Raw genomic sequence first — 23,108 nt, forward strand, 5'->3', positions numbered from 1 at the left:
AAGCTAGATTGCGTTTTTAGCAGATTTATGAAAGCAATCACGTCGTACCTCATACCACTGCTGACCACTTGTGTTCTGGAGAAGCACACACAGGGGGTCTGACTTGGAACCAACATCTTTATCCAAGAGATTAGTGCATGCAATAGTCAGCTCCACCTTTGTCACACACTGCGCCGCCATTTGTTAAGCTAGAAAACAACAATAGAAATCATTTTTAAAACGGATTAAAAAGCAAATACTGTGATTGTCATAATTCTCTGGTTGATCACTTGAAACATTTGCTTGTCAAGAACATAATTCAAGGCACTAAATACCATTTTAAAAATTTATGAGGTACCAAGATTACAGCATTACCACCATATTCTTGGCTTTGCCACACTGGGATAAAACTTCATTTCAAAGTCTGCAATAAGAAACAAGATCAAGTTTCTTAGAATGCTTGAGGAACCAAATGCAAAACAGGATATGCCACAAAGACAGCACAGTGGTTTGGACTGCTGACAATAAAATTTCACATACTCTAAATCTCATCCTGTAAAACCCACATGAATGCCAGTATCTCATAATGTAGATACTAATAATAATTCAATGAATTAGAAAAAATATTAAATACTCCCCCAATAAACCTTTGTAACAACATGCTGAAGTGATAGCATGGCAGGATTGGAAAAGGAGTTAAATGGGGAACAAGAGTAAGCAATCTTGCTTAGTAAATCTTTAAGAACAATGATAATTTTAATAATAAGGATAAAAAATTTTGAGGTCAAGTAACAACTAAGAATAAGGAGGAAGCATTCTTTCTGGAGGTTCCGTTAAAAAAATGAAAGCTTTCTCATGTTTCCTCTGAAGTTTCTCCATCATTCTCTACTGGAACTGCAAAAACTGTATCAGCAGATATAAACAAAGAAACATCTTCATTATCAATTCTGAAGTCCACTGTGGCCTAACAATAATTTTCAAGCCAAACTAGGTCTGAGCAATAGATATTGTCTATATAATGAAACTCTTGATTTTACTCTTCAAGAATTACAGTTCATCATTTCCAGCACCTCCCTGGGAGGTAAGCCTTGATTCAGAAACTAAGAATTCCCCAGCTGTCCGCAATCAGACTGTCTTGGAAGTTCCTAAACCTCTTTAGCTTCAGGTTCTTCTGTAGAGCAAGTCCACAGTCCAGACACGGCATCCCACTGGGTTAACTTACCGTGAAAATGCACAAGACACAACACAGAATAAGAAAGGAAAAGCATCTGCTTCCATCTAGCCAGTTTACTTGCATCACTTATAGTATAGTGCCCCTGAAACTGTGTTCAGCCCTTTTTCTTTCACTACATTTATATGACTTTTACTGAAAAAGAAGTTCTTTTTTTTTTTTTTACATGCAAAAAGGGAAATGATGATGATGGAAAAGAGGACCAATGAACTGAAAATGGGAGAAGGAAAACAATGTAGTCTGAGGGAGCTTTCCTGAGGCTTCTTGTATTCCACTAGGGCACACTCTGTATGTTGCCTCTCCATCCCTGCTTTGCTACCTTAGAGATGGACCCTTTAGGGACCACTACTAACTGAAGTCAATACAAATAGTTTGTAAAGGAACCACTCAAACATTCACTCACATACGTGACTTCTAAGAAGCACATCAGACTTATGGAAATCCTCCCGCACCTCCCAAACACCTATACGTGATTCCATCTGAGCAGCTTGAACTCCCAAGATTTTATCAAGTTTCAGTCATTGTCCTTGAGGGGAAAAAAAAAACAACAACAACAACAAGGCTCTGAGTTCCAAACATAGAGAACAGTTTTTAAATTGATGTTTTCTAGGCTTAGAAAGCATACTTTTAAAAAGCTGTCTGCCCCTTTTTTCCTGCTTCTTTTTATACTGGTATTTTCCATTCTCTATTGCTTTCCTGGCTGCCAGACAGAGCTCATTAACAGCTAGTGGCTTTGCCCAGTGCGGAGCAGAGCATGACTCCTTACTGGCTGCTTCCAGAAAAACAACCTTCTGCTGACAAAACGATGCTCTAATACCCACCGATGCTACAGCAGCAAGTAGAAAGGGTTTTCATGAGATGTAACAGAATTCACACTTGGACTGAGACCTACTTCCCAAAACTCTCAAGATTTTCTTGCCCTAACTTCACTGAGACTCCTTAACCTGGATCTTGGGAAAGGACCCTTACCCACGTATCTTTGGTTAAGCAATCTTTCCATAATCATTTGTAAATGGACAGCACTCAGTCAACCTACAAATCTGGTCAGATTTCTCTTTTTAGCCTGTGCGAGCATGTCCCAGTTCTCTCATGCCACAAGTACTTTCTCACATGATTTTGTGACTTCCTCTCCTCCTCCACATGTCACTGTCTCCCCAGTACACATATAGTGAGAGAACAGAACAGATTTAGAAAAAGAGGCATGGTGCAAAAAGCATCCTTTAACATACAGAGAGGGGAAGAATTAAAAAGCCTGCTTCCCTGCCCCAAAATACAAGTGTTCTTGTTCAAGACCTAGTAATTGCGTCCATAGTAAAGCTAAAAGACAGCTTCTAACAAGAACATGTTTACCTGAGCAGAGGACACTCAACTTGAAACCTAGAAATAAAAACATAACTTCCCAAATCCTGAGATTTAGTCTTTTTGTTTCCCAGTTTTACAAAATGCAAGATGAAAATAATGCAAGTCACTTTCCCCAGAGATTGAAAATATTAGAAATCATTATTTTTATAACTGAAGAAGTCTGTAACATTTCAATGTATTTCAAGAAATAATTCTGCTATTTGAAAAAGACAACATGATTATCCATAATAATGTAAGGCTCATACGTTTCATAGTAAATAGCTGTATACGACCTGATTTTTAGGTTATAAACATTAAAAGTTAATAATATACCACTAGTGAGGAAAAAGTCATATCTCATTAACCCAAAACAGTATTTACAGTAGTGAAAACACATAGAAAACAAGTAATTCCCTTGCAACATTGCAGTCAGCGCATAACTTGCAAAGGGTACACATGCTCTGCATGTCCACATGAACCAAAAGTCTTTTAAACAGTGGCAGCTGTTAGAGCTCTGCGCGCCTTGTGTGAATCCTCGTAATCCCATGCTGCATAAAAGCAAGAATATCTCTGCTCCACCCAATTCTCCTCGTGTCTGAAAGCCTGTGTTAGCTGAAAACTTCCAGAACAGGTTCGGGTGGGGGGATTCCCAAGAGGACAAACACCTTCGTGGAACGGAGTCACTGCCACTTACATGCTGTCGTTTTGAAAACCTGTTGGGACACAGAGTCTGGCAAACTGCAGTCTCTTCAGGATGGTGGAAATAAGGAATCACAGCTGCACTAATGTATTATTACCTCTCAAAATGCCATTCCACAACAAACTACCAGATCTAGTAGGCAAGCCAGATGCAAAATATTTCAATATTTCATGACTGGACTACTTGCAGATTTGGGATACTGGAATAACTTTACACAAACAGATGATACTGTTTGGGATCTGGTAAAATGAGCCTTGACTGCCAGTAAGTTACATCACGTAACAAGAGACTTATTTATGCAATTAGCTGTTGTTATGAAAGTAACTCCCCATCAGCCAAATATAACCCAAACCTCAGCCTTTCTCAATCTATCTGACGTTTGTCCTCCAGGTAGGGTACAGCACGAAGCAAGCTAAAAGCTTACTGGGATGGGGCCAGATGACAGTGACGAGATTGTCCTTTTTATTGGCATGGATTTTGTGACCGCAGGAGTGTAGCAGGCTCTTAAAAACCACTGATAATGCTGGATGAGGGGAGACTGAATTACTGAACAATTCAGCAGAGCTTGCGACATCCAGACTCTGAACTGCAGCAGTGTACAGTCACAAGGGAGATGCTGATTCCTGACCCTATGAAACGCCTAGGGCATTCAAGAGCATGATTAGCTCAACTAAATATATTGCAGGTGTTTCTGCTTGGGCTGTCATTATCAAAGCAAAACAGCAAGTCAAGGACTAGCCTTGTCTTGCAGTTCCACTGATCGTGATGTTCCCTGAATTCCCCCAGTGATTCTAACAAAGACAAGTGGTGTCCGCCAAATGACCCAGTTCCTTGTGAACAGGAAATGTAAGCAGGGCATTCCACCTGGAAAGCAACAGCTCTCTTATCAGGATCATCTTCTAACAGAGCACTTCAGTACTCTCAGACTGCAGCAATCATGTCAATGCTGCAATACTGGAGGAGAGCACAGACTTGCCCAAGTGCTACTTCCAGGGCAGCGCAGCGGTGAATTCAGGTGTGTTCGTTAGAGCAGGTGCTATCCAATCTGATAAGCAGAAATACCTAACTATAGCAAGGCAAAAGGACTAATGAAGTGAACACTGCTATAGCTGGGTTTGGCTTTGCTGCCTTTAGTCACAAGTCTCAAACTTGTTCTGATGTGAACAAGCTATCGCTGGCAGAGCATTTCCTAGCTGCTGTGAACTACTAATGACAGCAGACCAAAGCTCCGTATTTTGTTGCTACAGAGCCCAGACAGACACAAAAAACAGGGGAGACATCTCAGAACTTGCTAATAAAGTCTATTCCTGTTCACTGAAACTTCTAGGTACTACAGCAATGAAGCATTTTACATAAGCTGGATATTAGACTGAAAAATATCTTATGAAAGTAGTACTCTGATTCTCCTTGGATTATTAAGCATTTCCCATAAGCTTGGGAAGACAATAACATGGAAATTAATTATACAGACATATTGTATCAAAGTCGTGAACAAACCCTAATCTGAAATAACGAGTATGAAGCTTTACTGCCCTGAACATTCAGTATATGCAATTTTTCAGTCTCCGTTCTTTCAGACAGGATTAAGATACCATCTCCTGCAAATATATATATTTTTTTTTGTGGTGAAGATCTCTACGCCTGCATTCCTTGGAACCTCTTCTATTGCGTCTCTCACCAAGCAATGACAGCACTTCCTGCAACAGCCCTTTACAAGGAGGGTTACAACAAAGAGATGGCACAAAGATGAATAAAACAGGAATTTAATGAAAACAACCTGTGAGACAACATCCATCTGACAAATATAACCTGCTCAATCCATAATCAGTGTGGTCCTCTGACACCTTTTCGTACTTGTTGCATATGCACACAGAACAACAACATATTCCCAGAAAATGCCACAACTGCTGCAAGAAGCTGACAATGAAACCGTGACAGATACAGATACGTTTGCCCCCAAAGCAGGCTAACAGTGTTACAATCGCTTATCATACCAGAACACATATGTATAGATGTGTATTTCAAATAAACTCAATGTAACCCTTCAATTCTTAAAAAAAAAAAAACAAAGCACCTCACAGGAGTTGCCATTTCATATAAAGTTGCAAAGGCTAGGACCATTTCATAACCTAATTTCAGGTTATGAACTGCATTTGAAAATTAGAGGTTTCTCTAAAAATCATACCTCCAAATCTGAATTTCCACCGCTGTTTTCCTTTCTTTACAGACAACACAGCTGATAAAACTCTTCTGTTGCGTTAGCTGATGTGCTGACAAGTTGAATAATAGAAGCAGATCAAAAGTAACTCACCTCAGCTTGAATCATTCACCAAGTATTCTAAGAGTTGCACAAAACCTTGAGTGTGAGTTCTATCTTCCTCGCACTTGCCACTTCGAATGCACGGAGGAACTATATCATTCTTAATGGAACAAGTGATATTATGCTGATAAAACCACAATGACCACACAGCTCATTTAACTGGAGATTATGCACAGAAAAAAATAAGAGCTAATATTTAAGAAATCTGAGGCATGAGGGAGACACTGTTTTCTCTATGTGCGATGAATCATCTATTTATAAAAGATTCATCACAATCAGGTAGTTCAAATGTGTATCCACTGGACTGGTAGCACACTGGTGTAACAAGTCAGGCAACTATTGGTAGGTGGTTCCTATATATAAAAATCTATCATTAAGTTGTATTCATCACGCTGCCAAAGGTTCTCTAAGAAAAATCAATAGAAACACTACACCACACTGGTCCAACACATCATTTACTATCTCACTACAAGCAACAGCACTAACTTCAAACTGCCAGTCAGAGAATTATACCTTACTATAGCATGGATATATTTCAAATCCTCCTGTAGGACAACCAACAGCTCTCCGGTCTTCTGTCCTTCAATTTGTATCATACCAGCTACTTGCACTCTGTATTCATTGTCCCTGGGAGGCATCACAGGTGCCTGCTCTTCATATTCCTAGGGAGTAGCCCTGAACACACAAAGACAGCAAATATACTGCTTCCTGGAACCATTAGATTACTGCACACATGCTACTCACCTACCATCAGGACTTGCTGATAACCCTCCTGGATGTGAAAAGTACCAGAAGAAAGTTGCCACAAACCACAACTGGCAACTATTTCATCTTGCTCCTAACCATGCCTTGGACACAGCAGTGAGTTAATATGTGCACCAGATCCAGCCACAAGATAAGAAGGATCTACAGGATATAATCTTCTTTCAATCGTAGAAGAAAGTATGACCTAAATCACTATTTCACTATTATCACTATCCAAAAGACTGTTCTATCAAGACTAACAGAAATTAAGACTCAGCAAGCCAGCACCAAAACCCCTACGTTCACACATCTTTCAATCACTGAGTAATGCCACTCTTAAATCCCTGAGCAAAAGCATCACATGTAAAGTAAAACTAAACACCAAGTGAAGAAAGTGAACATAGAACATGTAGATGAGAAGTTAAAAAAAAGTTTCCTTTGGTTGTTTTAGCAAGCCACACCACAATGTCAAATGTGATGCTGGAAGTGGCTGTTAACCTTAGCCCAATTGACCAAGAGAAATAACTCTGCTGGGTTTAGAAGGAACTAATATTCACAGATACTAACTTGATCATGTATTACTTATGTTGGAAGTCATCCTGACTGTGTCTAAAAAATTAACTTAATCAATACGGAAAGGAAAAAAAAATAATTTATCTTAACATGTAACTTTTTCCTTAAACAATGGGTATTTCTTAAAGGAAACCATGGTAATGACAGCATTTACCTTACTCTAAAGCAGAACAGAGAAAAAAACTCCACCCCAGGTAACAATATTAAGCTAACTCAGCTGTGGAGTTGAGATTTTAGCATTAGATAAGTTATGCCACATTTACACCTACAAGATGGGTCTTCATGTTGTCTGTACAAAACAGCTACCACAGCTTACCTGCAGTCTTAAGGGCATTTGCCTTCAATAGCTCAATTAAAATTAGTTTAACAGTCACACAGAATGGATTTGTACTAATTAATTCTTACATATTTAATACAAACACGCATACTAGAAAAACAGCATTGTCCCTAACATTAAGACAGGAAAATAAAGACTTCTGTCTAGTTCTTCTTGCTCCTTTACACATCTTTTTACCTTTTTATTCTTCCGATGAATAATGCTTGCATGGAGTTCTGACTATTCTGAAAAAAATAAATCATCTCTGTGATTACATAGACTTAGAAAATAAAGTCTATATGTGTGATCTAAGTTAACAATTTAAAACCTCAACTGAAAAAAAGAAAACACCTAGGAGTAAGTCTGACTCCAATCACTTGCATTAAACACGCTTCGTTGTACGACCACTGAAATGTTTTGAACTTTTGGAGACATACAACTCCAAAGAAAATGAACGCAAGATGTAGTTTTGAAGGCAGGGGGATGTATATTGGCTTGAGGACTCTTAATGCCCTTTGAATACGTGACGGCAGTGGCACAAGCGGACAGCTTTCATACTTCAGTTTTGCCCTAGTGTGGAAGTAAACTGACCAGAAGCATGCCAGCTAAGGCGAGCCTTACACGTCACGCAACAGCAAGGCGGAAAAATAAGCCAAAACCACTTGAACAACAATAACTCCGCGGGAACCGGACGCCTTGCTTGTTGTCACTTTCTTTAAGGACAGCCGATGACTCCTGCCAGTCTCCTCTCCGAGGGGTGAAGGCGAGTTTCTGAGCACCCCAAGCCGGCCCGCAGCCCTCACAAGTTCAGGCGGGCGGCACTGACGGGGCTTCCCTGCCTGGGGCAGGCGGCTCAGTGCTCGCAGGAGGCTGCTCCGGGGCCGCTCTCCTGCGGCAGGAGCGCAGCAGCCACCCCCGGGGACGGCTCACAACAGCCCTCGGTTACCCCAGCCGCCGCCCGTAGCCGGGGAGCGGAGCCCTGCCCGCAGGGGCCCCACCCGGGCGGCAGCGCGGTGCCCGAACCCGGTCCCTACCGGAGCAGCCGCGACCCCCTCCCCGCCGCCAGCCCCTCACCTGCGGCAACGCGCGGCGGCTCCCTCGCCCCGCGGCGGCTCCGCCACGCCCGCACCGAGCAGCCCCGCTCCACCCCGAGGCCACCGAGGGAGAGCATGCGCGGCTCCCCCCGGCGGAATGGGCCGGCCTCGGCCTCGTCTCGCCCCGGCCGGCCCCGCCGCCAGCACCGCCCCCGCCGGCGGAGGTGTGAAATGGCGGCGGCCGGCGTCATGGCGGCGCTGCTGCCGCGGAGCCTCGGCTGCCGCTGCGCCCGCACGCTGCTAGGGCGGGCGGGGGTCGTCACGGGAGGCCCGCGGGGCTGGGGAGGGCCCGGCCGGAGCCAGGTAGCCGGGGGCAGCGGGCCCTGCCTGTCCTCGTCCTCCCCGGGACACCTCAGCCGGTGGGGGGGGGTGTGGGCTGTGAACCTGAAATATAACTGTGGTACCAGAGATGAGAAAAAACAATAATTCAGAGAAACGACGTTTATTAACGCACATTTTATGATCCCGTGCAGGTGCTTAGAAAAAGACTTAAAAGGGGGGTTGCGCTCTCAGCGGGGTCCTTCTTGGTTTATGAAGCTTCCAAGCTGGTTTCTGGTTTTGCTGAGGTTCATGCAAGCTTCAAAGGTAATGTTCTCAAATGGGTCGCTCTAATGTGAAGCATAGGGTTTTTACTGCCAGGATTATGTAGGAAAGTGGTGTAATGCTTTTGAGGTTGTCCACTCAGGCTGTGTGCAGGACATTTCTCTGGCAGGGTTTTGAATTAGTTCAGGGATTTAAAGTGTGGTAGCAGTTTAATAAGGAGTTTATTGTCACTGAAAGCAAATTAATCTGATAACATAGAGAGGATGAGATCAGTGCACAAGGTGTATGATACCTAGTTTGTCACCCAAGCTTTAAGTAACTCATTGAGAAAGATAAGGTTCAGTTGGGAACACAGACCAAGCTCTAATCAATTTCTGGAATTCTAGTTAATTGAGATTTTCTATATGAATACCATGGAATTCTCATTTAATGTAGTCAAGTAGTGCTGAGATTGTGTTTCAAACAAAAGTGAGAAATACCCTGTGTCTTTGTTACACTAAAAAGAAGTAAAAATCTTATAATTTACATAAAACACTTAGCTAATAGTTTGTTTGGAATGTTGAATTCTGACCATTCAGTTATTAGATATGACAGTACTGACAGTGCTGTTCAGGTTGTCTCAGGAAGCAAACGTAATTCACTGAAGTTACTTTAATGCTGAATATGCACTATGAGGCTTATTTTAGACACTTAAATCCAAAGTCCATGTAGACCATTATTGTATCTTTGAAATTGTTGATAGAAGGCATTTAGAGATGACAAGGTTAAAAAGACATCCAGAATGCCGTAATCGTCAGTGATTTATATTCTAGGAGCTTTTAAAGCTGAATATAAGACTTTTGTATTTAGTAGTCTTCAGTGTTTTTTTTTCTTCTATAAATAAAACTATGTTGTGAAATAGGATTATTATATTCAGTAGATAACTTGAAAAATAAAGTTTATAAATGTAACTTTTACGAAGCGTGGATTGAGCTTATGTTTTCACATAAAAGTTTGATCACAGACCAAGGAGTAACACCAAGGAGGTGATAGAGTAGCTGAAAATTCTAAATGAAATTAGGCGAGACGTTTTACTTAGTGTCATTTTTTCATATTTAATGTTGGTAGAAGAATAAACTCAGAGTTTTGCTCTTATACCTTTGTATACTTCAATAGAATGATCTACCTGCTGCCATTTTTTTCCCTAATTCCGTCTGTTCTCCTGCTAGAATCCTGTATTGTGAATTGTTTGATATGTCTGTGGAATACTGTTTTGTGTACTATATACGTATATATTACTACATTATGTTCAGCCAGTTGCGGAAATCATATTCCTCCATTGCTGTTGTCGGGGTTTTAAAATATTCTCTAGAAGAATTTAAATGCTGTAAGTACAATGAATACTTAGCTAATAAATTGATAAAAAGCCAACGCTGATTTTTCAAATCTGAAGAGCTTCAGTCAGAAAATCCTTGACCGATGTTTCATTTTGGCTTGTTGAGTAAGGTAATGAGCCGTACTCAATCTGTGATTGTCTTTGGCAAAACTATGGAACTGTATTGAGAACCAAGAATATTTTAACAAAATTCATTTTTTTTAAGATTATTACAATTAAATTCTGTACGTATACTAGCGAAGGTTTTTCATTATCCTTTTCTGCTATTTTTACGAAGAAAACAAATTGCTTCCAGTGTCTGATGCTTTAAGAAAGACATTTTTGAGTGTTAAATCCATTAAGCATCCACAGGTCGCTTTGTTGCTCAAGCCCACTCCCCAATTCCATGACAGAGAGGCATGTATTCAGCACTGTATCTCTTCCTACTTGTTCATTGCAAATAGCTTATCTGAGTCTGCCGTGTATGAAAGTTGTTGTTCAGAACGATGGCCTAAAAATCAAGTAACTTGTTCTTTGTGTTTCAGTTAGACTGACTTGCTCTGAAACATTTTGTTTATACCTTAATATCCTAATTACATGCAATTTATTTGTCTGTTTCCACAATTCTCATTCTTTCTTAAGTGGCAGAAGTTATAGAGCAAGCAGACTACCTGTACGGGAGTGGAGAAACTGAAAAGCTGTATCGGTTGCTGGTTCAGCATAAAGATAGGTACTTGACTGAATTGAATATCTGCACATTACTTTTTTTTTTTTAATGTGTTCTTTTATACCAGTTTTCAACTAATATTCTTGTTGTGCTATGCTGGGGAACCTGGCTTTCATCTTTATTTAAGTAGGAAAGGATTCTTGATCTTTTTCTTCCCCATGCAAAAATGAATGACAAAAGTACTGATTTTTAGCTGAGTGCAGCTGTAGAATCTGAGGGTTAACATTTAAGTCTTTCATTCCTGCAGGGAGGTTTTAGGTATGTTTAGTTTATTACTTTAAAAATTCTTTAAAAAAAAAAATTGTGGAAAAAGTCACAGCATGTCTACACATTACTGTAATGACCACAGTATCTAGAATTTAGGCACTGACAATTTTTGAGCCTTTTTTTAATTGCTTACCAGCTGTTCCTTTCTGTTTTCATTTGTCTCCTGTTAGGATTTGAGTGTGAACAGAAAAAGCTCCATACTAATGCAGTTCTGTCCTAGCTACGCAAAACATTTCAGATAAGTGAACAAACAGGCTGCTTAAGGAAAAAGCAGAAAATGCATAGATAAATTAAGAGTCCTTTCCTTTGGAAACGAGGCATCTCCTAGAACACTTCTGGAGGAAGTTAACTATTCAGTCGTTTTCAGATGGTTTGCTTTGTTTTTTTGTTTTTGCTTTTTGGTTCTTGAGAGAGGCACAAGTACAAAGGCTGGGAAGTTAAAGGAAGGTCCTGGCCTTCAAGGGACACGGTGCTGTAAGCAAGCTGTAACCTTGCTCCTAAGTGTATAACAATGCTTCTTACTCTGTGAGAAGTAATGATCCCCTGTAGCTGTAGTTAACATTTTTGTGATGTGGCTGAAAAATTAGTCTGCTAGTTCTGTGTTACTCCATTAATGACAGCAGGACTGTGCTATGCACCGAGCATGACTCAGTTTGACTCCAGAAAAGAAAACTGGCTTTGATGGGTATTCTGAGTCTAGCAGTGACTCAGGTATGTTTTCTAATATTTTTGCTTTCTGGTAGTTTTGACTTTGGTACTCCCATTTGTAGAGGGGAGTGGAATGTTTTATGACCAGACGGCAAAAACCTCTGAAATGCATTTCAGACAGGTATCCTCAGACAGTGTATAATGGCAGGCTTTCATGTGTTGTTTGTTACCTTGAAGTTGTATACAGCATAGTATGGCAGATGATATTATAACCCACTTGAGATACATATTGAGAGACTTATTGGAGACCTTTGCTAGCTTTGTTGCCATTGTTACTTTAAAATATTTGTGTTTCTGTTCATAACTAGTGAGGATGCAGAGTTACTGTGGCGGCTGGCACGAGCATCACGAGACTTAGCTCAGCTAAGTAGTACTTCTGCAGAGGAGAAAAGACAACTGGTGTATGATGCCCTTGAGTATGCAAAAAAGGCACTTGAAAAAAATGAATCAAATTTTGCAGCACACAAGGTGAGCCAAGCAAAATAACTCAACTGAAATCTTGTTCCTTGATATCTGCCAGTGAAAACTGGAACAAATGTCATTGTGCTGTTTCAGCAAACTTCAGCATAATTTAACTTTTCCGTTAAGAATGCATGATTCCCACTCTAATTTTCACTCTCTTGCTTCTAATTCTCACTGATTTGTTTCTAAGATCAGAGTCAGACTTTTGCAGCTAAATTTCCTGTACACAGGATACAGAAATTGGTTTAATGTGTGCAGGACCATGGAAACAGGTGACAGATCACAGATCACATTGATTACAACTGATCTTTTCTGAAAAACATTTTACATGCCACACATCCAGCATGCTGTCTCTGTGTGCAGTTGTAGCTCTATAGAGTTTCATTGGAAAGACTTCAGGCTTTGGCTTCATTTCAGTAATTTTTGTGTGCTGCTTCTCTCAGGCAGAGAGGTAACAAAATATAGTTAATTGTGTTGGCATCTCGGATAAGAGGTGGACGTCGATTCCCTTATCTGTGCAGACTAGCAGGTTGCTCTGACGCTGCTAGAACTGTTCATAACAAATATTTCTTGCTTGGTGGTGGTGGTGGCGGCTGTTCTGTGTTGTGGTTTTTTTGTTGTTGTATTTTTTTTACTAGTACTATAGTGCTTTATTAAAGGTTTTATTTTTGTACTTCGAATTACAGTGGTATGCCATTTGTATCAGTGATATTGGAGATTATGAAGGAATCAAGGTTAAAATTGCAAATGCCTTTGTTATCAAAGAGCATTTTCAGGTAATGTAAATGGTTGTTTGGTTGGTTGATTTTTTCTTTGCATATGATAGCTGTAATGTGTCCAATGCATAGATTTTTTTGACAATTATGAACTGGCTGTTGGTGAAAACTTGCAAACGTACTTCTGTTCAAATCTCCTGGTCACAATTTGATTTTGGGGGTTATTGTGACAGTGTGGGATTCCAAAGCAACATGGGATACAAATTAGCTCCTGCTGTAAACTAAGTCTCTATAGAAGAGTCTTGAAATAGCTGAAGTGCTTTTGCCATCTCTTAGGACTAGATAAAATATAGCTGTGCTATTGAGAAATGGGTGTGTGGCCATCCTTATAAGTGTGGATTGTGTACCAGTAAAGGACAAGTACTGGAGAAGATAAAGGACTGCTGACTAACTTTGTATCACCAGAAATTATATCAGAGTCTGAACACGTCAAGTCTCATGTGAAACTCTTACTGACCTGTTAACCGTGAGTGCTTAGAAATCTGTCAGTGTCTTCAGTTTTTTGGAGGTGAGCCGATTCAGTTGTGCACTGAATAAATACTGTGTCCTTGAAATTCTACACACAGTTAGTGTGGTTTAATTAGTAGTAGAACAACAAGTCAATGTTTCTTTATTGTTTAATGTATTTTAAGCCAGATGTGACAGAATAAACTTTTACATCTTTATGTTTGTTTGTTTGTTTTTTCCACTTGCACTAGAGAGCCATTGAACTGAATCCAAAAGATGCAACATCAATTCATCTTATGGGCATTTGGTAAGATGCATTTTAAACAAAACTTAACACGTGGCAAAGAGACGTGCTAGAATATATGCCAGAATATGGCAAAGAAAAATGCCAGAATAGAAGTAGACTATGTGAATTGCAGAAATGCTTAAAATAATTCAGTGGCTTGCAATTAGTTGATTCAAGCATGGAAACCTATTGAATGGCACAGGAGGTCATGCCTTGAAAACGTCTGGCTGTTAATTCTTACACAGTTCAAAAAGATGAAAAAATATTCGTTCGTTGAATTTCTTTGTTTCACTGTATTGAACTATTAAAAACTTATTTTCCAGACCTTTATCTCCATAACATGCAAGTCATTTTGTTCAGACTAGTGTGAATGGAGACAAAATTCAACACTGAACCTACACTGAATTTCACTGATGGCTGCAACTTAATACAGTCTGTGTATCATGAAAAGCAATCAAATGTGATACCTGTTCATAAAATACTGCCTCTATTATCTGTCATGATACTGTATTTTAAAAGTTACATTGAAGTAAATGCAGCTTGTGACTACATGTGCATTACCAAAATCTTTGACATTGAATTTACTGCTCAGTTAAATTTGTACTAAGAATTACCGTTACAATGCAGGCAAAGGACTGGAAATGCAGCTTTTCATACTAACAGCATTTTCTGTGGAAGCAATTTGGTTGAACACAGTATCTTTTACTCGTTATTGAGAGATTCCAGATAGCATTTCTGGTTATATAATGTAGTGCCTTTGGCCTCTGCCAGATGTTTTACAGGAAATCTCTACTATGAGACTGAGAGGTTGCAAATAAATAAAGCCAAAGGATTTGAAAAGAAATCCTAAAAATCACAGCTACTTTTTCTGTGGCTTTTCTGGACTGCTGAATATCAGAAGTCTTATTTCAAATTTTCAGTATCTCAGTGTTACTTATTCCTACATGACCTAACCCCTGCAGTAGTCCAGATGTTTAGGCAGATGTGTATACTCCCAACTGAATGAGCCTCAATGTCACTTTTGAGATAGGAAGCCTGTTCTGGAAAGGTATTTTAAACATTGTTCCTAAGGAAAAATAGAAAGATAAGAAATTTGAGGATTGTTATTTTGGGTACTAAAATATCCCTATGTTGTATGATTACATATATTCATTACTGAGCCCCAGAGCATCTTCATCTGAAACTGGAATTTCATATCGGTCAATTCTTGAGTATTATTCTCATTTCTTTTCCTAGTATTTACTGGACTGAACCTCTCTTATTGGCATTTCTGATAAGGCACGTCTGATGGCAAACTTTCAACTTAGTTTGTTTTCCATGCTCTGCTCCTCTCCTTGCCCCCAAACACTTTCATATTTGCACTCATTAATCTTTCACCTCCTCCTGTGTGTTCTGCTTTACACAGTGAATAAAACATTTTTATCATCATTGTTATCATCATTGTGTGAGAGTAATAAAAGTGAATAGTGCTGTTTAATGTTAGACCTGGAGTGTTCTATGTATTTGAAATACTTAAATATTTAATTCTTTCACTGTCTCTAAGAAAGGTGACTAATTACCTTTGTTATTCAGTAGATAGGAAAACAGTAGAATGGCATAGCTTAGAACACAGTAGTTTGATTCTTAGGTTTACTTTCATTCGTATAGATCAGAGTCTTTCAGGAATGTGCTGCACATCTGCTTTTGTGTATTAATAATTGAGGAAAAACGAGGTAATGTTGAGGTAAGGCAGTGACATTACTCAGTTGTGCTGTATTGTTGCATATATTTTAGAACAATATAAAATGCTGATTAATTGTTAAAATACTGCAAGCTGAAAGGCTGTCTCATGTTTAATAACTGTCTCCAGCCTAATGTAATAAAAGTTCCCAGTAGAAGACACACCAAAACCTCTTTAGCCAAACTTTGCAGCAATTTCAAACACCTTGCAATTATGTTGTGGAGTTGTAAGAACCTGTTTATAGAACTTGCAGTGTGACTGTGGGTGTTGTGACTCTTGGCAACAACCAGTCATGATATCCCAGGTCTGAGAATGTTCGTTCAAAGGAGAAATGTGAAGGGTGTTAATAAATGTTTCCTTTTGCTCCAGGTGTTATTCCTTTGCTGAAATGCCATGGTACCAACGAAAAATAGCTGCAATGCTATTTGCAACACCTCCAACTTCCACTTATCAAGAGGTACAATAAGAAAATGTTTCATAGATTATTTCCCCTGCAGAGCTGTTGATATACTTCTACTAATTTAAATGCAAAATGTAGCAGCTTGATTTGTTACTTACCACTAACAAATACCTTTTTTCTCATCCTCTGGCAGCCATTGTAATCTTTGTTTTCTATTAGAACAACAACATTCCTGGCTCACAATCTGTTGTTCTTTTAAGTTGTGAGGGGTGAGTGAGTCACTAGAAAGTAATTGTAGAAGGTTGCTTGCTGTTAACACAAAAAGCAGTTGAAGATCTGTTTGAAAAAGAGAGAAAACTTTTTTAATGGAATGTCAAGCTTTTAAGTTTTGCTGAAAATCACTTTTGGAAGAATACAGAATGTCAGCTAGGATTTCAAATACTGCAGAATCTTACCAATCCCAATATCAACTTGTGTAGAGCGCTTAAAGCAGCTAAAGAAGCAGACTTGTCCCAGAGTCAGTAGTTGAGCCATACTGATAAGACTTACGCAGTTTCAATACAAAAACTGCTTTGTAGATACATGCACACTTTAAATTCTCTGGTAGTATTTTCCCTCCAGCTGGTAACATTAAGAAGAGATAAGTGAAATTTCCGAGATGCAGTATGTGAAACTAGTTGAAAAATGTGTGTGTATTTCATAAAGGTTTATCTTCAAGTAGGAAGATACTGCCTGGTGTTCTGTAGGACTCAGGTCTCTCTGAAGTATTTGTCAGTATTAATTACGTGAACGATAAACCTTGTTTTGTCTATTAAATTTATACATGAGAACTGGCTTGAAGGGACTGCGGAAGGTAGAAATGAAATTCAAAATGGTCTTGTTGAGTTGGAGATTGGAAATATACCATCAAACTTGCTAGGGACAAACAGGAGGTACTATACCTACAGTGGAACAATAAACAGTGATAGAGGCAGGAAAATAGCTGGATAAGTAGTTCTGTGGAAAAGAGGTCAAATCTGGTTGTACATTGAATGAGAGCAATCTGTAACATGCTAAATTAACAGAAATAAAATGATGGCTAGGAGGACGTAGGTGTCCAGCTATGTTGAACATGCATAGTACTTTAGTTTGACGGCTGTGTTCAGTTTACCATGGTCCGTTTTAAAGAAGACAACCTTCTCTTTTGCAGGCTCTGCGTTACTTCCACATGGCAGAGGAAGGTAATTCTTGTAGCTCTTTGTAGGTAGAATGCTATCATCTACTGCAGGTTGTCGTGCATAAACCTTTAGCTTCTTTTAGTAGCCTATGGTAAATGGTATCAGCTCTAGTGGTAGTGTATTGGACTGCTAGGCAGTGAGGCGTCTCAGAGAAGCTCAGAGTGTGTCACACGCGTATTATCGGCACAGAGAGAGCCGCTATCGCGCTCCCTGGTGGTCTAGTGGTTAGGATTCGGCGCTCTCACCGCCGCGGCCCGGGTTCGATTCCCGGTCAGGGAAGAGTACTTTCGAGTCAGCGACGTGCCCTGTGCCGGGCCGAGTGCCGCCAGGCTGCCGGCCGGGTGATCCCTTCTCTACTCGGCGTTGCTGAAGGGCCACACCTGCAGTACTGGGTCCCAGTCGCGGCACCCCGGTGCGAGAGAGACGCGGCCGTACTGCAGGGAGTCCAGAGGAGGGGCAGGCCACCAAGATGATCAAGGAGCTGGAGGACCCTAGGGCTGAACAACCTGGGGATGCTCCTGTTCTGAGGGGATCTCGTCAATGGCTGTAAGTACAGATGGCAGGGTGAAAGGAAGACAGAGCCAGGCTTTTTGCAGTGGTGCCCAGTGCCAGGACAAGAGGAAATGGGCACAAACTGCAACCAAAGGTTTCAGTCTAAACATCAGGCAACACTTTATTTACTGTGCGGGTGGGTGACTGAGCATGGCACAGGTTGCCTAGTGAGGTAGTGCAGTCTCCCTCCTGGGAGACCTTCAGAAGCCGCCTGGACAAGGTCCAGGGCTCTAGGTGTCCATATCTGAGCAGGAGTTGGACCAGATGACCTCCAGAGGTCCCTTCCAAACTCAACCATTCTGTGAGTATATCTTTTTTCTTTTTTTCTAATTTTTTTTTTTTTTTTTACCCTATTACTAACAACATACATTTCCCCAAGGCATTCAACTGGAATGTACTATTGCAGGGCAAAGAAGCAAGCAAAAGTGGGATTTCTATCTCAGTCTTTCTAGTTTCTTCTTAAAGTTTAAAAGTCCCCTGTATTTTCAATACAATGACAGAGAAGGCACGTTTTTTGATTTCAGAAGCTATTTGGATCAGAGTACCTATCCAAATAGCCATAAAACTGTCCTCTTATAAAAGAAAATATGTAGCTATTATTTTCCCAAGAGGGAAGCCCCAAGCAAAGCTGATAAGCTGAAAGATATGAGAAGACAATGTTCTGTGAAAGGTTTCTATACAGTTGTATCAATGAGGTTTGATGGAAAGGTATATTGTCCATCTTTTCCTTTGTATCAAGTAGTGCATCTGTGAACTGGGATGGTAGAATTAATCTCAAAATGTGCCTCCAAAACACCTTCATATATTTACCTGTATTTGACTTTTTTTTTTACTTTTTTTTTTACTTTTTTTTTTTGAGTGATGTTAGTGGTCCACCTCTGTGTTCTTTTGTGCAGCTATGAAATTTGCTTGCTGGAATTTAAACTGTAAGGACAGAATAATAGACAGTGACTAAAAAATCTAGCAAGTTTTGCAGTATTTCTGAAAGTATCATTATAGCTCATGTTTGCATATTCACATTCTATGTACATGTCTAGTAATTCCATTTTTATTTTTTAATAGAGTAGTATGCTAATCACAGTCAGAGCTAGAGCTTATTATTGAAGTTAATGTATTCCTACAGAGTGGGTCCACCTGCTAGAAGAAGAGATAGGAGCAGGCAGCATTGCTGCTGTCAGTCTCTGTCATTTTTACCAAACTACACTTTTTCCTCAGGCAGGAATTTACCTGCCTTTGTGTACTCTATTATTGCACAAAATGTGCAAAAAATGATTGTCAGCATTTTGAATCCTGACCTTAGATCCAAATGCAGAGAAAGCTTGTGCTGTAATGAGTATTAACAGTACGCAAGACTGGTCTTTAATAAAGGTTGATGGGCAAAGTATGTTTTATAAAAGCATCTTAAATCTCTCCTTAAAAAAGGAAAAGTTAAACTTGGGTACAAACAATTTTAAGTTTTCTTCCTGTGTAGCAAAAGCTAAGCTAAAATGATCTGTATGTACATGGTCTGAATCTAGGAAATGTGCCTTTTTATTTCCTTGCCTATACTTTCTAAGCTGGTTGCATTGCTTGTTGCACCTACTGGGTCCAGAAGAGAATACAAATCGCAAAGTGAAGCTGTTTCTTATGCATAAACTTACTGCTTTGCTCATTGTGAGGAATCTAGTTTCATTTAGCATATAAATTAATACACTGCTAGCTAACATAACTATAGGAAACCACATTCTAGAAAGCGAAGTAGTTTTACATTGGGTTCCATCTGTTCTAAGGCCAAAAACTATTAATCTTTTCTGAAATAAGCATTTAAAGGAGTGGTATTATATCATGGCTTTGATAGTATGCTGGTTGTTCAGATGTGCTTATTCAAAGCTTTTCTTCTGTCTCTATACAGCTGACCCAAATTTCTACAGCAAAAATTTGCTCTTTTTGGGGAAGGCATATTTGAAGTTAAACAATAAAAAGATGGCTCTTCTGTGGTTAAGCAAAGCAAAGGATTATCCTGCACATACCGAAGAGGACAAACAGGTAAGAAGCTAAGGATTGAATAATGCAACCACACACAGTAACCAACATGTCACATCACGGTGATGGAATGCCTCAGATGCTGAACTACAATTTGCTCTATATTCCAGGATTACACCCAGGCACCAAAAAATTTTAGTATCTTGGTGACTGCCTCTGAATACAGTGGTTGGAAATATTCTGTTAATAAAAAACTGTTCTTTCTTCTTCGCGATGTTTTTGTGGTGCTATCAGCAACCCATTCTCAACTGTGTTGCTCAAGTTAAGGCAGGCACCTGAGCTAACCTCTGTCTGTGTGAGCACAGAGTCACTTTTCATAGGCCTAAAACTGGACAGGTGGAAATCATATTTTGGAACAGCTAAAAAACACCCCCTTCATGGAATCATGAGCCGGAGGAAGAGAAATGCATGGGTGCATCAAAAACTTGCTAGATCTGTAAAGCTTAACAGTGCAGGGAAAGATTCAGAGTGCATGAATTGCGACAAATGGAAGCAATGTCTCTGACAGCAAATCTGTGCTAGCAGACAATAAATAGGCACTTAATTACCCTTTTGAACTGCTCAGGATCCTAGTGTGGACAGGTAGGTATCTGCTGCCTACTTAAATGTATACATAGTGTGCTTCCGGGAGGGTAGTTCATTAGCCTTGTGCAGACCTAATGCTGTATTCAGTGTAAACCACAGAAATTGCAGACTTCTTCAGTGAGCAAGTAATTCTGTTAGCATCAGGACTAATTTCTAGTTTATTTTTCTTACGGTTGATTGACCTAAAAGTCATTTAGCATAAAGCAGCAGTGTGAGATCATGCTTCAACTGTTACAGAGAACGTGTAAATGTGCTGTCATGTTCTGAACGTCCTAGCTGTAAGAAGTACTTTAGAAGGATTTTGCATTTCACACCTCAGAAGAAACACTAGTCGAGTTTTTCCTCCGTGAATTCTCCAGTAAGGTTCAAGCTGTTTCTCCTAGAAGGAGTGAGCTTCTTCAGCAATATCTTTCAGTAGAAACAAATAAAAGTTCTTCCATTTTTTTGCAGTTTTTATAGGAGCTCAATAGCCTAAAGGTGTAGTAGTCTCCAGTCTATATAAAACTGTTCCATACTTAGTAATTGCCGAACAAATTGGTGTCTGGATGCAGATGTGAAACCAATGATGACAAAAGCCTTCCTGCCTTCAGAAGCCAGACAAAAAGAGCCAGTAGTGGCTTTTGTGTGGTAGCCAGGTTGTTAAACTACTCTGCTGCTGCCTCCTGGTGCAAAGATGTTTCCTTATCTATCTCCTAAAGCGCTGCACAGCTGCTAAACTGAGGTTGTATTCTCTCCGTTCTGTGGGTCGCTGTGTAAAATGCCAAAATCACAGGTGTCACAAACATGGGAACTAGACAGTGCAGTCCAGCAAGAAGGAAAGTGGCCTGGGCGAAGAAATTGGAATTCTTGTTTCTGTGTTTGACAGAGATTGGCAGAAGTAGGTATTCTGGACTCTTCTCATCTCTGACTATCCATAGTATCTGGCTTGCATCGCCTGAACTGCTTGCTCTGTGAAGGCCAGAAGTTTTGTATTCTTTATTTAATACTGATGTCTGCGATCATCTTCAAAATTTATTAGTTTACCCAGAATCCCTAGGTTAAGATACTATTCACACTTAGCTGCCATTCAGAGTTTTGAAAACTCCAGCTTGGTTGGTTGGTTATGGCCAGGAATAGGATAACTCAGTAAGGCTCAGTAAGCTAAGGCTGTAGCAAATCAAGAGCTCATCTGCTGTATTCAGCCCAAATAAACTTACTATTATAATTAACATGTAAGTTAATTATACTGAAGGGACTGGGTGAAGAGGTTTTATTAACATTCATGTTAAAATTGTTGAGCATCTTTAATAGGGGAAGGAAACTGGCTAGTCTTAGGAGAGTAACAAAACTACAGAACTGTGCTGAGACGTTAAGGTGCTTGCATGACAAGTTCTGCTAGAAAAGCCTGTAACTACACTGTGTTGTTCTATTTATGTATTTCAGGTACAGAAAGAAGCTTTGGAGTTGCTTAATTCTATATAACAAGAAACAAGATACTGGGAATTCAGTACCTCAGGTGTGAACAGCATAGGAAAAGGACCTTAAATACTACTATTGCTTTTTTGAAGCTGTTAATAAAATATATAGCCTAAATTTGCTATTTCTTTCTATTGTTTCAATTAAATTGTCAACTGGGAAATCTGTTTTATTATGTGATTCTGTTTACTTATGTGAGAATAAATGTGGCAATAAAGGTCTTCAAGGACAAGCAGGGTATATAGTGGGGGGAAGCAAGTTTTTACACTTCAGCTGCAAGTTAGGGACTAGCATAACTTGTAAGGAAAGGAGATACAGGACCATGACATAGTTTTAAGGCTGCTATTTTTTTCTAGAGCATTATTCTGTGTGGTGAAATAGCCTTCAAGAGTAATATACCATATGCTAACATTATTAGATACTGCTACAGTTTTCTGATTAAGGTTCATTACAGATTCTTCTATACAAGCAACCTCAATGCCAATACACTGAAATGGTGGTGTTTGACTTTGCAAGAAGTGCTGTGGTTTTGTAAAGCAGGGAAAACTTAAAAATCCTTTTACGACTGGCTGTAGCATTTGCAGGGAGAAAATTTCTATGAAATATGAAATTGTATTGTTCACATTTTGAGAGCATATAAATTCTGAGACTTTAGTGGCCAACCTTGCCCCAGACTCTGACAACAGGAGGAATGCGCATTCCCAGTACAGAAGGGCTCAAAAGGGCTGGGCACTACAGTTTTGCAGACCATTAAGGAGTAGTTTATTTGTAGAGAGAAAGTTAAACTTCTTGTTCATGCTATAATTTTAGCAGGAATTTTAACCAGAAGAAGAAATTAACCTAAGATCATAGGTTAGGACCATATAATGAAAAAACATACAGTAGTCAATAGTGCAAGGTATTGCCAATAGAAAGTCTAACAATCTAGAACAAATATAAATACCTAGCGTTTTACTATGAAAAGGATCTATAGGAGGATAGCAGGAATATGAAGGGCATAAATTGCTTAACTAACAAGCCAAGCTAATGGCTAGTCAGTTATTAAAAAAAAAAACACAGCTGAGAGTCAGTCTAATATTCTAATTCTAGTTTCAGGTGATGAAACTACTTAGAGGATTATCTTCTCCACTATATTAAAATAATCCCTACTTTTCTATTAGTATAGCACCAAAATGAAGTAACTAGTATTTCAAAATCCAGGGGTGGATGATGCATAGTGCTTCAGAGAGACTCTTGGACACTGAAATTATCTGCATGCCCAAAGCCACTTCTGGTAGCCTTGTTGCAGC

The 23,108-nt window shown here is 39.6% G+C and overlaps 2 protein-coding genes across 3 annotated transcripts in view; one reads left to right on the forward strand and one right to left on the reverse strand.

Annotated features, from left to right (window-relative positions):
• Positions 1 to 8,416, reverse strand: part of CPNE3 (copine 3) — a 31,373-nt gene extending 22,957 nt beyond the window's left edge. Inside the window, exons 1-3 of one of the 2 annotated variants that reach the window (XM_083823390.1) lie at positions 8,279 to 8,358; positions 7,403 to 7,449; positions 49 to 188 (exon numbers count right to left, since the gene is read on the reverse strand). In XM_083823390.1, the coding sequence (XP_083679516.1) occupies positions 49 to 180 (132 nt within the window). In that variant the 5' untranslated portion in view covers positions 181 to 188; positions 7,403 to 7,449; positions 8,279 to 8,358. Of the gene's footprint in view, positions 1 to 48; positions 189 to 7,402; positions 7,450 to 8,278 lie in introns of both variants that reach the window. The other variant, XM_083823389.1, reaches the window with a different exon arrangement.
• RMDN1 (regulator of microtubule dynamics 1) lies at positions 4,070 to 21,982 on the forward strand (the record flags this gene model as incomplete). Its single annotated transcript, XM_083823783.1, has 11 exons — positions 4,070 to 4,266; positions 8,103 to 8,601; positions 8,772 to 8,883; positions 10,838 to 10,925; positions 12,206 to 12,365; positions 13,046 to 13,135; positions 13,834 to 13,889; positions 15,958 to 16,045; positions 17,178 to 17,208; positions 19,649 to 19,782; positions 21,787 to 21,982. 11 exons carry the CDS (start codon positions 4,070 to 4,072, stop codon positions 21,823 to 21,825), a joined length of 1,494 nt encoding a protein of 497 aa, XP_083679909.1. The 3' UTR covers positions 21,826 to 21,982.
• Between the last annotated feature and the right edge of the window lie 1,126 nt (positions 21,983 to 23,108).

The sequence above is a fragment of the Anser anser genome (assembly GCF_964211835.1).
Source record: "Anser anser genome assembly, chromosome: 2".
Classification (NCBI taxonomy): domain Eukaryota; kingdom Metazoa; phylum Chordata; class Aves; order Anseriformes; family Anatidae; genus Anser; species Anser anser.